This window comes from Rhinopithecus bieti, unplaced genomic scaffold (genome assembly GCF_001698545.2).
Source record: "Rhinopithecus bieti isolate Rb0 unplaced genomic scaffold, ASM169854v2 scaffold_10685, whole genome shotgun sequence".
NCBI classification, from domain to species: Eukaryota; Metazoa; Chordata; class Mammalia; order Primates; family Cercopithecidae; genus Rhinopithecus; species Rhinopithecus bieti.
This window is the reverse complement of record NW_016806950.1, coordinates 1,213,010-1,228,697: the sequence shown is the minus strand read 5'-3', so window position 1 is coordinate 1,228,697 and position 15,688 is coordinate 1,213,010. Positions and strand designations below refer to the sequence as shown.

At 45.0% G+C, this 15,688-nt stretch overlaps 2 protein-coding genes, 1 long non-coding RNA gene and 2 pseudogenes across 3 annotated transcripts in view; all 5 read right to left on the bottom strand.

Annotated features, from left to right (window-relative positions):
* LOC108533970 (uncharacterized) overlaps positions 1-3,319 on the bottom strand; it is a 10,343-nt gene extending 7,024 nt beyond the window's left edge. The window contains exon 1 of the long non-coding RNA XR_001886860.1: positions 3,248-3,319. This is a non-coding gene — a long non-coding RNA (uncharacterized LOC108533970). The remainder of the gene's footprint in view (positions 1-3,247) is intronic.
* A 1,984-nt stretch (positions 3,320-5,303) lies between these two features.
* Positions 5,304-6,118, bottom strand: LOC108533981 (leucine-rich repeat-containing protein 37A-like). The gene is given in 2 exon segments (XM_017879025.1): positions 5,304-5,324; positions 5,327-6,118. Coding segments are annotated over 2 exon segments (813 nt in total).
* Positions 6,119-7,863: 1,745 nt separating this feature from the next.
* On the bottom strand, positions 7,864-8,917 carry LOC108533966 (leucine-rich repeat-containing protein 37A-like). Its single transcript, XM_017879012.1, is given in 2 exon segments — positions 7,864-7,994; positions 7,997-8,917. Coding segments are annotated over 2 exon segments (987 nt in total). The 5' UTR covers positions 8,853-8,917.
* A 980-nt stretch (positions 8,918-9,897) lies between these two features.
* Positions 9,898-10,744, bottom strand: LOC108533967 (leucine-rich repeat-containing protein 37A3-like; annotated as a pseudogene).
* A 1,594-nt stretch (positions 10,745-12,338) lies between these two features.
* On the bottom strand, positions 12,339-13,017 carry LOC108533968 (leucine-rich repeat-containing protein 37B-like; annotated as a pseudogene).
* Positions 13,018-15,688: the final 2,671 nt, after the last annotated feature.

Below are 15,688 nucleotides of genomic sequence, written 5' to 3'. Positions count from 1 at the left end.
TTCACCGTGTTAGCCAGGATGGTCTCAAACTCCTGACCTCATGATCCGCCCGTCTCGGCCTCCCAAAGTGCTGGGATTACAGGCTTGAGCCACCGCGCCCGGCCTAGGCTAGTCTTAAACTACTGAGTTCAAGTGATCCTCCTGCCTATGCCTCCCAAAATGCTGGGATTACAGGCATGAGCTACCTAACATCCAGCCAGGTTAAGTATTTTTATTATTATTAACTTTTCTCCCTAGACTGCTCAGCAGAACAGATTAAGTTTTTTTGATAAAAATTCAGCAACCAAATTTAGACTTCAAAGAGTTAGTATGGAAAAAAGAATGTAAACTCCCCAATTAATTTTTATACTAACAACATGTAGAAATGATACCCCTTTGGATATTTCGAAGACTTAGTATGAAAATAAAATATCTCATTAATAATATATATAATGACTGCATGTTGGAATGATAATATTTTGGATATAATATATTCACATGTTTCATCTGTTTATTTTTTAGTTTTATTTTTTAAGTAACTACCGGAAAAGTTAAGATTATGTATGTGGCTTGCATTATGTTTCTAATGAATAATAGAAGTATTAATAATACTTCTATTCAGTATACACACCCATAATAATACTTTTAATAAGTATTAATAATACTTCTATTATTATACAAAGTATTAATATGTTTCTATTATTATATAATAGAATAATAGAATATTCCATTGTATGATTATACTGCAATGTATTGATTCATCTACTGTGGACAGATACTGAGATTTTCTAGTTTTAGTTATTACAAAGAATGCTGCTTTGAACATTCTTATACTTGTATTCTGATAATACTTTTGCCTGGGTTTCTCTAGGATATAATAAGGGTACAAAATTGTTTTCCTAAGAAGTTGTGGCAGATTGAGAACATGCCAAGTCTCTAACCATCCAACCTCTAGCAAATCTCTAAAAATTATAGAACAGAAATAATTTCAAAATCCACAATCTTAACTCAAAATGTGGAAGCAGCTCTACAAATGATCCCCTGTCAGAAATGCCCAAGAACTACCTACAGGTTATTGGTTGGGACAGTGGAGTGGGAGAAGCCAGAGGTACATCAACCACATATCCTTCTTCCTTGGGCCAGGCAGCAAAGGGTGTCTTCCTCCAGGCAGGAGCAATTGGTGTTAGAAAGGGGGCAGGGTCCTGCAGCCCTGGAGGAAGGGTGTACAGTCCCTTACCAGCCATCTCCCACACCTTCCTATTATCAGGAGACTCCATCTGGAACACAAGCCCCAGAATCCCATCTCTCCTTTAGAGCTAGAAAACAGGATTGTCTAGTTCCAGCATTTTTTTCCTTATTAATAAGATGTCAAACTAAGGGTGAGGGAAACTATTTTAAAGTGGTCATAACCATTTTAAAGTGGTCCTCTTCTTAGATGACTATGATTGTCATGTGTTTTACTTTTAATTTAGAACTCATGTATAATTTGTCTATATAAGTTGAACTAATGATGTGACACACAAACTGTTGTGAAAAATGCCAGTTACTGGCTGGGGGTGGTGGCTCACACCTATAGTCCCAGGGCAGATCACCTGAAGTCAGGAGTTCGAGACCAACCTGGACAACAAGGCAAAACCCCGTCTCTACTAAAAATACAAAAACATTAGCCAGGCATGGTGGTGCACACCTGTAGTCCCACCTACTCTGCAGGCTGAGGCATGAGAATCGCTTGAACCCGGGCAGTGGCAGTTGCAGTGAGCCGAGATGGCGCCATTGCACTCCAGCCTGGGGTGGCAGAGCAAGACTGTCTCAATTAAAAAAAAAAAAAATGCCAGTTACTTTGAATGTAAGCATTTTTTCCAAAATCATGTATGTGTCTAATTCCTTCTATAAATCAATAAGAAAATGATTTTAAAAATTCAACAAGATCATGGACAGAGGACAGAAAACTCAGAGAAGAAACACAAATGTTCAATAAACATATAAAGATATTTAATTAAATTCATAAGTAATCACAAAAATTCAAATTTAGATGGGATACCTTTTATTCACCCATAACATCAACAAAAAGTTGTAGAATACCCAGTGGTGAAAAGTGTGGGGAAATGAATGCTGTCATACTCTGTTGACCATAGTGTAAGTTGGCACAACATTTTTGACGGCAATTAAAATTTCATATCTACATAGGCTTCACCCCAACAATTCTACTTCTAGATATGTATTCTACAGAATACATTCTACAACAATTCCATTTCTAGATATGTATTCTACAGAAATACTTGCCCATGTTCACAAAGAATCATGGATTTCATTGCAGCAATGCATGTAACAAGAAAACTAGACATAATCTAAACATCCATCAATGGGGGAACTATTAAATAAACTATGATACATCCATACTATGGAATATTATGCAAGAGTTTAAAACGAATGCGGTAACCCTCTAAGTACTGGGAAGGAAAGAAATCTAAGACATATCATGAAGTGAAAGAATCAAGTTGTAAGACGTTACCATTTATGTGAAGAAAAAAGATTTTTAAAGCCACACAGCAAATCTATTTTGCTTTATGTAAATATGTATGTAGGCAAATGGGGAAAAGTCTGGAAGGTTATATACTAAACATGGAGTGTTACCTCAGGGATGAGGGAGTAGGACACAAGGAGGGTTTTCGTTATAGCTGTTATTTCATTTTTATACATTAAGAATGTAATCATGGGCTGGGGATGGGGCTGAGGGCTGGGATTACAAAATGCCTGTAATCCCAGCACTTTGGGAGGCCAAGGTGGGAGGATCACTTGAGCCCAGGAGTTTGAGACCAGCCTAAGCAATATAGGGAGACCCTGTCTCTACAAAAAATAAAAAATTAGGTGGGCATGGTAGCATGTACCTGTGGTCCCAGCTACTTGGGAAGCTGAGATGGGAGGATCTCTTGAGCCTGGGAGGTGGAGGCTGCAGTGAGTCATGATTGCACCACTGCACTCCAGCCTGGGGAACACAGTAAGATCCCGTCTCTGAAAAAATATATATATATGTATATATAACAAAGTATTATTTGTATAATAAAAAATAAATTTAAATTGACTCTTATTTTAAAGAGAGCCTACCAAATTTAATTTTAAAATAACCACAGGATTGCAATCAACAGAGGTTGATTGGGGTATGGAGGGGAAACATGTTTTCTCAGAGGTACTGACCTCAAAATTCTATACCAGGAAGGATCTTACAATGCAGTTAGTTTTTTGTCATATTTGGAGAGAATATACTCACAGTTTCTCAGTCCAACTGTATGCTTTCCATATATCTTCACCAATGTAAGAAATATAGTTTCCTTGGAAATTTCTGTGAAGAAACACAGTTCATATCCTTGAATAGGAAGGAAAAGAATGAACAGGATAAGTAAAAGAATCATGGCAAAAAAAAAAAAAAAAAAAAAAAAAAAAAAGAATCATGGCAACCTTGTGGGGGATATTCAGAAACAGAGAATAACACCTGCTTTCTAATTTCCAGCGCTGTCAGCTTCCCAGTTTGCACAATTAACCAAGAAATAATGTGGGGCCACTGGCACAAATGAGGCATCTCCCGGAAGCTTAACTTCCTATCCATCCCATCTCTTAGAGAGATAATGCCAGTTAATTACTTTGAATGTAAGTATTTTATCCAAAAGCACTTATGTGTCTAAACTAACTCCTTCTACAAATCAAAAATGGTAAATACTTCAACAGAAAACTGGGCAAAAGCTTATCATTATCAACAAATAAGAGAAAGAAACCCTATGCTGGGTAACGCCAAAGCTTTGGCCCGGTGCCCTCTGTTGAAACATCCTAGGCCTTTTCTTTCCACTCCTATCACAACCAATCTGATTTAGCCCCTTCACACTTTACTCCTAGATTTTGCTAGACCTTTCTATTTTGTCTCCCTGAATTAAGCTTTCCCCTCTAGGGCACTCTACGTATGGATTCTAAAATAATCATCTGCATGTCTACACTTGAACATTATGCAAAAAATAAAATAATCTTCCTGTTTTAACCATCTAATCTCTTTTGGTTGGAAATTTTCAATGGCTTTCCATATGTCATTGTGTAACCTTTAAACTCCCATACCTGATAATCAAGGTTTTACATAATTGTTTCTTCATTGCTCACCTGATTCTTTGCAGCTGGATTGGTTTACTAAATTCTCACCATATCTGTAGCCGTGCCTTTGCCTAGACCGTACTCCCATTTTTTTTCCTTATTTAACAAATTATAGCTACTTTTTAAGCCCCAAGTAAAGTTTTAGCTTATCCAGATTTCTCTGACCTCCAAATCTCAAGATCGCAGTTTCTGGTGAATTCTAGCACCAATGGTCTGCATTATCTTTTAGTACCTAATTATATGTACCTCCTTTTTTATGCCTATTCTCTTTCTTCCCTCCTATCATTCTCATGTTCTAGGGATAGTAGCACACTTGGCTCTGGATTGGACACAAAATGAGTGCTACATATAGAAAGCAAGTGACAAAGATGAGTTCTGGACATAACTAAAAGACTGAGTAATCATGTTAACAGCCAACACTCCTACATATGCTGGGCACTGATGAAGTGTTTCATATATTCACTCACCTAAATTTCACAACAATCTTATGAAATGGTGACTAGCATAATCCCCAGTTTAAAGATGAGGAAATTGAGTCACAGAGCAGAATAACTTGCTCAGGGTCACCAAGCTAATAAATGACAGCCCTGGGTTCAGACCCAGGCAGCCTGGCTCCAGAATCAACTCTTAACCATTTAGAACATCATCACTGAGATGGGGAGAGGGACAGGCTGCTGTGAAGAGGGTGAAGTGAAAATGGGAGGAGAGCAGCAGTTGAGCAATGACGTGATGGGGCTAAATGAAAACGGCTAAGAAAACAAGTAAGAGCAATCACAAGTAAAAGACTGGAGAAGGGGCCTAATAGTAAAGGATAATGAGGAGAAGGAAGAGATTACAGGCAGAAGTGAAAGCAGAAAGTTAGTTGTCAGTATAGCTTGGGGAGATAAAGAAGGCCCAGGGAGGCCTCCAGGAAAAGGCTGCCGTGTGAGGCAGGACACAGAGGACAACGGAGGAAAGGTGATTCTTACAAGATGGTGAAGGTACCATTGTAGGTATTGGGCTCTGGCACAGGCACTCAGCGGAGCCTCTGCTTTGGGCTGAGATCAATACATGACAGCGTCTCATCTCCGCAGGTACAGAGCTCACATATGTTGGTGCTTGTGGAGGCCTTCTGTTCCTCTGGTGCAATTAAAGCCTTATTTTGGGGGTAACTTTCAGACTGCATCAATGAATCCTGAGTAGATTCTAGTTCAGTAGGTGGACCTGTGACTTCAGTCAGGCTTCGATGCAGAGTCTGAACCTGGTCTGGACAAGGAGCTGTAGTCTTCTCCAGGGCTGTAGAATGTCCAATCTCTGTAGTGGGTTCTGGAGTGATGGCAAGTCCCAGGTCTGGAGGCTGAGTTGAGGTCTCCTCCATGGTTGGAGATGGTTTAACCTCTATCGTAGGTTCTATAGTTATGGTAAGCTCCAGGTCCAGAGGTTGAACTGTGACTTGAGTCAGGTTTGAATGCTGAGCCTGACCCTTGTCTGGAGGTGGAAGTGTCACCTCAAGGTGCTCTAGAGGAGGAGCTGTAGTCATCAGGGCTGTAGAAGTTTCAACCTCTGTAATAGATTCTGGAGTGATGGTAAGCCCCAGATCCAAAGGTTGAACTGTGATGCTGAGTGATATTGGATGCTGAGCTTGATCCTGGCCTGGTGTTGGCACGGACATCTCATAATATACAGGAGGTTGAGCTACAACCTCCTTACGTAGCTCTAGAGACCAAGTTAGGGTCTTTTGCATGGTTGGAGAAGGTTCAACCTCCATAGTGGATTCTGGAGCTAAGGTAAATTCCAGATCCAAAGGTTGAACTGTGGCTTGAGTCAGGTTTGAATGGTGAGTCTGAACCTGGTCTGGATGTGGAAGTGTCACCTTAGGGTGCTTTGGAGGAACTAGAGTCTTCTTCAGGGGTGTAGAATGTTCAACCACCGTAGTGGGTTCTGGAGTGATAGTAAGTCCCAGGTCCAAAAGTTGAGCTGTAACGCTGGTTAATATTGGATGCTGAGCTTGATCCTGACCTGGCATTGGAACTGTTACCTCTTAATATACTGGAGGTTGGGNAAAAAAAGATCATGGCAACCTTGTGGGGATATTCAGAAACAGAGAATAACACCTGCTTTCTAATTTCCAGCGCTGTCAGCTTCCCAGTTTGCACAATTAACCAAGAAATAATGTGGGGCCACTGGCACAAATGAGGCATCTCCCGGAAGCTTAACTTCCTATCCATCCCATCTCTTAGAGAGATAATGCCAGTTAATTACTTTGAATGTAAGTATTTTATCCAAAAGCACTTATGTGTCTAAACTAACTCCTTCTACAAATCAAAATGGTAAATACTTCAACAGAAAACTGGGCAAAAGCTTATCATTATCAACAAATAAGAGAAAGAAACCCTATGCTGGGTAACGCCAAAGCTTTGGCCCGGTGCCCTCTGTTGAAACATCCTAGGCCTTTTCTTTCCACTCCTATCACAACCAATCTGATTTAGCCCCTTCACACTTTACTCCTAGATTTTGCTAGACCTTTCTATTTTGTCTCCCTGAATTAAGCTTTCCCCTCTAGGGCACTCTACGTATGGATTCTAAAATAATCATCTGCATGTCTACACTTGAACATTATGCAAAAAATAAAATAATCTTCCTGTTTTAACCATCTAATCTCTTTTGGTTGGAAATTTTCAATGGCTTTCCATATGTCATTGTGTAACCTTTAAACTCCCATACCTGATAATCAAGGTTTTACATAATTGTTTCTTCATTGCTCACCTGATTCTTTGCAGCTGGATTGGTTTACTAAATTCTCACCATATCTGTAGCCGTGCCTTTGCCTAGACCGTACTCCCATTTTTTTTCCTTATTTAACAAATTATAGCTACTTTTAAGCCCCAAGTAAAGTTTTAGCTTATCCAGATTTCTCTGACCTCCAAATCTCAAGATCGCAGTTTCTGGTGAATTCTAGCACCAATGGTCTGCATTATCTTTTAGTACCTAATTATATGTACCTCCTTTTTTATGCCTATTCTCTTTCTTCCCTCCTATCATTCTCATGTTCTAGGGATAGTAGCACACTTGGCTCTGGATTGGACACAAAATGAGTGCTACATATAGAAAGCAAGTGACAAAGATGAGTTCTGGACATAACTAAAAGACTGAGTAATCATGTTAACAGCCAACACTCCTACATATGCTGGGCACTGATGAAGTGTTTCATATATTCACTCACCTAAATTTCACAACAATCTTATGAAATGGTGACTAGCATAATCCCCAGTTTAAAGATGAGGAAATTGAGTCACAGAGCAGAATAACTTGCTCAGGGTCACCAAGCTAATAAATGACAGCCCTGGGTTCAGACCCAGGCAGCCTGGCTCCAGAATCAACTCTTAACCATTTAGAACATCATCACTGAGATGGGGAGAGGGACAGGCTGCTGTGAAGAGGGTGAAGTGAAAATGGGAGGAGAGCAGCAGTTGAGCAATGACGTGATGGGGCTAAATGAAAACGGCTAAGAAAACAAGTAAGAGCAATCACAAGTAAAAGACTGGAGAAGGGGCCTAATAGTAAAGGATAATGAGGAGAAGGAAGAGATTACAGGCAGAAGTGAAAGCAGAAAGTTAGTTGTCAGTATAGCTTGGGGAGATAAAGAAGGCCCAGGGAGGCCTCCAGGAAAAGGCTGCCGTGTGAGGCAGGACACAGAGGACAACGGAGGAAAGGTGATTCTTACAAGATGGTGAAGGTACCATTGTAGGTATTGGGCTCTGGCACAGGCACTCAGCGGAGCCTCTGCTTTGGGCTGAGATCAATACATGACAGCGTCTCATCTCCGCAGGTACAGAGCTCACATATGTTGGTGCTTGTGGAGGCCTTCTGTTCCTCTGGTGCAATTAAAGCCTTATTTTGGGGTAACTTTCAGACTGCATCAATGAATCCTGAGTAGATTCTAGTTCAGTAGGTGGACCTGTGACTTCAGTCAGGCTTCGATGCAGAGTCTGAACCTGGTCTGGACAAGGAGCTGTAGTCTTCTCCAGGGCTGTAGAATGTCCAATCTCTGTAGTGGGTTCTGGAGTGATGGCAAGTCCCAGGTCTGGAGGCTGAGTTGAGGTCTCCTCCATGGTTGGAGATGGTTTAACCTCTATCGTAGGTTCTATAGTTATGGTAAGCTCCAGGTCCAGAGGTTGAACTGTGACTTGAGTCAGGTTTGAATGCTGAGCCTGACCCTTGTCTGGAGGTGGAAGTGTCACCTCAAGGTGCTCTAGAGGAGGAGCTGTAGTCATCAGGGCTGTAGAAGTTTCAACCTCTGTAATAGATTCTGGAGTGATGGTAAGCCCCAGATCCAAAGGTTGAACTGTGATGCTGAGTGATATTGGATGCTGAGCTTGATCCTGGCCTGGTGTTGGCACGGACATCTCATAATATACAGGAGGTTGAGCTACAACCTCCTTACGTAGCTCTAGAGACCAAGTTAGGGTCTTTTGCATGGTTGGAGAAGGTTCAACCTCCATAGTGGATTCTGGAGCTAAGGTAAATTCCAGATCCAAAGGTTGAACTGTGGCTTGAGTCAGGTTTGAATGGTGAGTCTGAACCTGGTCTGGATGTGGAAGTGTCACCTTAGGGTGCTTTGGAGGAACTAGAGTCTTCTTCAGGGGTGTAGAATGTTCAACCACCGTAGTGGGTTCTGGAGTGATAGTAAGTCCCAGGTCCAAAAGTTGAGCTGTAACGCTGGTTAATATTGGATGCTGAGCTTGATCCTGACCTGGCATTGGAACTGTTACCTCTTAATATACTGGAGGTTGGGGTACAACCTTAGGAGGCTGAGTTGGGGTCTCCTGCGTGGCTGGAGAAAGTTCAACCTCTGTCGTGGATTCTGGAGTGATGGTAAGCCCCAGGCCCAAAGGCTAAACTGTGACACTGGGCAGTGTTGAATGCTGAGCTTGATCCTGACCTGATGTTACCTCATAATGAGCTGGAGGTTGAGCTGCAACCTCTGTAGGTGGCTCTGGAAGCTCAGTTGAGTTCTCCATGGTTGGAGAGTAAAAAAAAACATGGTTGTGGAGTTGTGGTAAGTTCCAGGTACAAAGGTTGAACTATGACCTGTTAGGTTTGTGTGCTGAGCCTGAACCTGGTCTGGAGGTGGAAGCATCACCTCAGGGTGTTTTGGAGGAGCGGTAGTCTTCCTCAGGGTTGTAGAATGCTCAGCCTTCATAGTGGATTCTGGAGTGATGGTAAGCCCCAGCTCTAAAGGTTGAAATGTGACACTGGGTGATACTGGATACTGGGCTTGGTCCTGGCCTGCTATTGGAACTGTCATCTCATGCATTGGAGGTTGAGCTGCAACCTCCTTAGGTGGCTCTGGATGCTGAGCTGGGACCAGCTGCTGGCTTGAAGTTTCTACCTCCATAGGGGGCTCTGGAGTCTGAACTGTGGCCTCCTGCTGGGTTGGAGAAGGTTCTGCCTCCATAGGGGGCTCTGGAGTCTGAGCTGGAACCCCCTGCTGAGTTAAGAGATGGCTCCACCTCCTGAGGGAGCTCTGGAGGTGAAGATGGGGCCATCTGCTGAGTCTGAGAGGGTTCTACCACCACAGGTGCCTCTGAGGACTGAGCAGGGCCTGCCTGCTGGACTGGAGAGGATTCTACCTCTTTAGGTGGCTCTAAAAGCTGAGTTGGGGTCTGCTGTAGGACTGGAGATGGTTCGACCTTCTCAGGTGGCTCTGATGGCTGAGCTGGTATCTCCTGCTGTGGTGGAGGACTGACCTCTTCAGTGGACTTTGGAGGATGACCTGAGGCTTCTTGCTGGGTTGCAGATGGTTCAACACTTAGGGGGCTCTGGTGGCTCAGCTGGGAACTCTTGCTGGACTGGAGAAGGTTCTACTTCCTTTGGGGGATCTGGAGTCTGAGGTTGGGCTTCTTGCTGGGCCAGAGAAGACTCAGCCTCCTCAGGGGTCTATGGATGCTCAGCTGCAGCCTCTTGCTGGGTTGGAGAGGGGTTCTCATTATTAACAGGTTCTGGAGATTGAACTGAAGTCTCCCATCGACCTGCTAAAGGTCCAGGGTCTTCTGATGACTCTGGAGGCAGAGGTGGGCCCCCATGCTGGGTGGTGCAGAAGGTTCTACATCATTATCTGGCCGTGAGAGCTGAGCTGTAGCCTCCTGGTGGATTGGAGAAGTTCCTACCTTTGCAGTAGGCTCTGTTGTTATGGCGAGCTGCATGTCTGGAGGCCTAATAGTGACATTGGGCAAATCTGAATGCTGAGCTTGGTGGTGACCTGGAGGTGAAACTCTCACTTCATGATGTGCTGGAGGCTGAGCTGGGGCCTCCTGCTGGGCTGGAGAAGATTCAGCCTTCCCAGAAGACATAGAAGGCTGAGCTGGCTGCTTCTGCTTACTGGGGGAAAGTTCAGGCTCCACAGGAGGATCTGGAGGCTCAGTTGGGGCCTCCTCCTGGCTTACAGAAGGTTCCACTCCTCTGGAGGCTGAGCTGGGGCCTCCTGCTGGGCTTTGGAAGATTCAGTCTCCTTGGTAGGCTCTGAAGTTATGGTAACCTCCACATCCACAAGTTTAACTGTAACACTGGACAGGTTAAAAGGAGCTTGATCCTCACCTGGAGGGTGAATTGTCACCTCATGATTCAGTGGAGTTTGAGCTCCACTCTCCATAGAGGACTCTGGAAGCTGAGTTGGAGCCTCTTGCTGGGCCTCAGAATGTTCAACCTCCCAGGAAACTCAGAAGGCTCAGCTGGCTGTTCCTGCTCACCGGGGGAAGGCGCACACTCCATAGGAGGACCTGGAGGCTCAGTTGGGGCCTCCTCCTTGGTTGCAGAAGGTTCCACCTCCTCTGGAGGCTGGGTTGGGATCTCCTGCTGGGATGGAGAAGATTCTGCCTCCTTGGCAGGCTCTGAAGTTATGATCTCCACATCTGCAGGTTTCACTGTAACACTGTAATGCTGGGCAAGTTAGAATGAGCTTGATCCTCACCTGGAGGGTGAACTGTCACCTCATGATTTGGTGGAGTTTGAGCTGCACTCTCTGTAGAGGACTCTGGAGGATGAGCTGGGGCCTCCTGCTGGGTCTCAGAAGGTTCAACCCCCCACAGGAAACTCAGAAGGCTGAGCTGGCTGCTCCTGCTCACTGGGGGAAGGTTCAGCCTCCACAGGAGGACCTGGAGGCTCAGCTGGGGTCCCTTGCTGAGCTGCAGAGGGTTTCCTCTCCTCAGGGTGCCCTGGTGTCCGAGCTGAAGCCTCTAATTGGGTTGAGGAAGAGTCCATCTCCTTGGTGTGCTCTGGAGGCTGAGCAGTGGCCTGTTCCTGGCTTGATGTAAGTTTCTTACCTGGCTCTGGAGTTACCACAAGCTCCACACCCACAGGTTTGACTGTGACACTGGGCAAGTGTGAGTGCTGAGCTTCATTCCAACTTTTCAATGGAACATTTACCTCATGACATATCAATGGCGGAGCTACCATCTCTTCAGAGGCAGGTCGCTGCTGTGCTGGGGCCTCCTGCTCTGTTGAAGAAGAGTGGCCCCCTCAAGGCAGAGCTGGGGCCTCCTGCTGGGTTGAAGAAGGTTCTCCCTCCTCAGGGAGCTGTAGAAGCTGCTCTGGGGCTTCTTCCTGGAGTGAAGAGGACTGGATCTCTTCAAGGGTCTCTGGATTTTGAGTTTCGGGCTCTAGACGGAATTGAGAAAGAGAGACTCGCTCAGGGGGCCCTGGAGGCTCATCTGAGTTCACCCGGAGTTCTGGAGGCAGGCTGCCTGGATACAGTATATCCATACTTGAATCTAAATACTCATCCTGCAAAGTTCGTTTCTGACACTGAAGTTTTGATACAAATAGGTGTGGAGTTCCAACAACAACGTTAGCAAGCTTCCAATGCTTAGCTAGATCTTTCTTCAGGTTCTTGGGCGAAACAGTAAACTTGGTTGCTTTTGAATTCTTATTTATTTTATTTTATTTTTAAATTTATTTATTTATTTATTTATTTTTTGAGACAGTCTCGCTCTGTCACCCAGGCTGGAGTGCAGTGGCGTGATCTCGGCTCACTGCAACCTCCACCTCCCGGTTCAAGCGATTCTCCTGCATCAGCCTCCTGAGTAACTGCAGGTGCGTGCCATCACGCCCTGCTAATTTTCTGTATCTTTAGTAGAGACGATGTTTCACCATGTTATCCAGGATGGTCTCGATCTCCTGACCACGTGATCCGCCCGCCTCGGCCTCCCAAAGTGCTGGGATTACAGGTGTAAGCCACCGCGCCCCGCCTGAATTCTGACTATCTAGAGGTGGAAGAAGTAAAGTATTTAATCTGCCTGATGATCTGCAGCCTGAGCTAGATCTGCAGTTTGAACCTTACTTTTGAGGCGAGGAGGCCGAGCTAGGGTCTGATTCTGATCCCAGTTCAGCATTGGAACCACCTCTGGGAGTCATTCAGATCCTGGTGTGCAGCCGCTAACTGCTCTGGCCCCGGGGGCAGCTCTCCAGCTGAATCCGTGTCCAGGAATGGAACCAAAGTCTCGGTCAAAGTCTCAGTCGATTCCTGAGGCGGAGCTGACATCTGGGAAGAAGCAGAGGACCCCAGGTAATCAAAGTCCCCCGGGTCTGCCGGTGGGGGCGGGGGGCGGGGGTAAGCGCAAGGGAAGATTCGGGTGGGAGATTGGGGGAGCGGGAAAACCAGGGCTCATTCGGCCCCAAAGGGTCGGAAGTCGGCTGGAGCGGGTCCTGGACCCACTCCAGAGGCTGAGCCTGCTGAACTAGTAGCCACAGTAGTTGCCAACCTGAGGAGGGGCCATGGGACCCAGAGGCGCAGCTGGGACATGACATGCTCTGGCGCCGCGCACTTAGCTGGAGCCATTCTGGCAGCCCCTGAGACGCTTGCGCCCCTGACAACCGCGCGCCCCGCCCCGTCCTTTATGACACCTTTATTTACACCACCTTTGTTAGGCTCGGGTCCAGATCCGCTCTGCGTCACCAGGACGATCTTATCCCACAATCCCACCCAAACCCCCCTTCCCGTCCCACCCCACCCCGAACACCCCTCCCTTCCCCTTAGCGAGAAAGGATTTGGGCGGCAGACCCGGGTGGTCCCGCTACTCCAGCAGCTTGTTGTGGTGGGGTGTGGTGGGATAGGGACGCGGCAGAGCTTCCCAAAGAAGTCACAGGACCTCGGGATATTCAGAAGTGCTAGTCCAATTCTGGCAGCCTGAACTCCCTCCTCCAAGCTGAAATCCGAGAGACACTCTTCTTCCTCCTTTTGGCCATACTGCTTCCAGGGAGAGCAACTGACCTGCAAAACGTGCGCCAGTTAGGGTGGCAAGCAGGATGTACATTACAGTCATTTATTCCAAAATGTCGCCATTTTCGCTGAACTTTTGATATCTTTTGTTGCATGTTTGATAATTAATTCACCACCCGATTAGGAAGGAGCTGTCAGGGAATAAGCGAGGACTCCAGATTTTCTGTAGGAGAGGTTTTGGGGAGTGGGCAATTCAGTCTAGGGGAGAAGGCTTTAATCTGAGTGAAGAGCCCTTTGCACTAGCCTAGAAGGAGGCTGAACTGTCATCCTGCCTTGACTCACAGCCATTACCCTAGAAGTTACAGCACTACTCTTCAGAGGTCTACCCTGTGTGCACACATGGAGAAAACACTTAGTTCGTTAAGGTCAGCATGTTAAATACTTTCCTGAAATGCGACTGTAGCTAGAACCCAGCTGACTTCCCCACAGTCATTCTCTGAGACTGAGCCTCACTCTGTCGGCCAGGCTAAAGTGCAGTGGCCCAATCTCAGCTCACTGTAACCTCCGCCTCCCTGGTTCAAGCCATTCTCCTGCCTCAGCCTCCCGAGTAGCTGAGATTATAGGTGCCTGCCACCACGCCCCGCTAATTTTTTTGTATTTTTAGTAGAGATGGGGTTTCATCATGTTGGCCAGGCTGATTTTCAATTCCTGACCTCAAGGGATCTGCCCGCCTTAGCCTACCAAAGTGCTGGGATTACAAGTGTGAGCCACCACGCCTGGCCTCCCCACAGCCATTCTTACCTATTTTATTACTCATTGTCTGGCACAATCACCAGCATGTGAACTCCAAGGTGCTTCATCTTATTCCAGTGCCTAGCATAGGCATATGGTGCATAGTAATGGTGCCAGAGATTTTATTTTGGATACACCTGACATTTATCAATACCAAGTGTGCAAAGAAAAGAGATTGTTTCAGTCTTCTCATTCAGTAGCTCCTGCTTGAGTATATGACCTGAAGTACACGTAAGAAGAACCCACCACCCATCCCCCTCCCCAAGTTCCTAACCCCTATTAAAAGAAGAAATACACGTACCTCTATAAATTTTCAAGCAACTAAAATAACTAGAGGTTCATCTGCATTTATAAGGTTATTTGGGAATGCAAGTATCTACTGAGTGTTAATTCTTGAAATAATTTACACATTCCTGTGGATTTCTTACATCACCAATTCTTTCTTATATGTCTATTCTTTAAGTGTAGTATATGATTATATTCATGAAATTCAAATGATACAAACAAACTCACATCTATTTGTATTAGAAATTAGTAAGAATTAATAGTAAAGTTAATTCTTTATTGATTTGTTTATGCACCTTCCTCTGTCGCTGGTTTATAAGCTCCATAAGTGCTAGAGGAAACCATATCTTATTCTTTTTTCATTCCCAGAACCAAGCACAGTTTTCTTGGCATATAATAGAGGATAGATGATCTGTTGATTGAGCAAATGAATAAAACAATAAACAAGTAAAAAATGAAATTACTTCTGGCAAGGCACGGTGGCTAACGCCTGTAATCCCAGCACTTTGGGAGGCCGAGGCGGGCGGATCACGAGGTCAGGAGATCGAGACCATCCTGGCTAACATGGTGAAACCCCATCTTTACTAAAAATACAAAAAAAAAAAAAAAATTAGCCGGGTGTGGTGGCGGCTGCCTGTAGTCCCAGCTACTCGGGAGGCTGAGGCGGGAGGATGGCATGAACCCAGGAGGTGGAGCTTGCAGTGAGCCAAGATCATGCCACTGCCCTCCAGCCTGGGTGACAGAATGAGACTCCATCTAAAAACAAAACAAAACAAAACAATTTAAATTACTTTCTCCAACTGAAGAGAAGGAGAAATGCTTGTTGGGAAGGAGAAATGAAGACTGATTTTCAAATGCTGAGTGCTACTGGGAAGACTGGCCTGTATCATGAGTCACGGTGGAGCCTTTCTGGACAACCAGGATGCTTCAGAAGGACTCTGAGCCACTGGGTGGTACAGACATTTGTCACCTTGGATAACCTTGCCACAGTTCTTGTTGTCAACAATTTTCCTTCAATTCACTGAGAAAAACAAAGCCCTCTCAGCTGCCTTAGGCCTTTCCTTGATTTTATTTTAAAAATCATTCTCTTTTCTGTATTTATAAAAGGCAAAACCACAGAAACTAGGTATACGTGCTAAAGTAGAAAAGAACACTTAAACTAGATAACAGTGGGGGTCAAGTAGTAACCCCAGGCTCTGAGTTCAGTAAACAAATTAATATGAATTACATTTCTCCTCTCACCTGTCTATTGAGTTGCAGAACATTTCCTTCATTACTGTATCAGTGATGGGCTTTATGCTG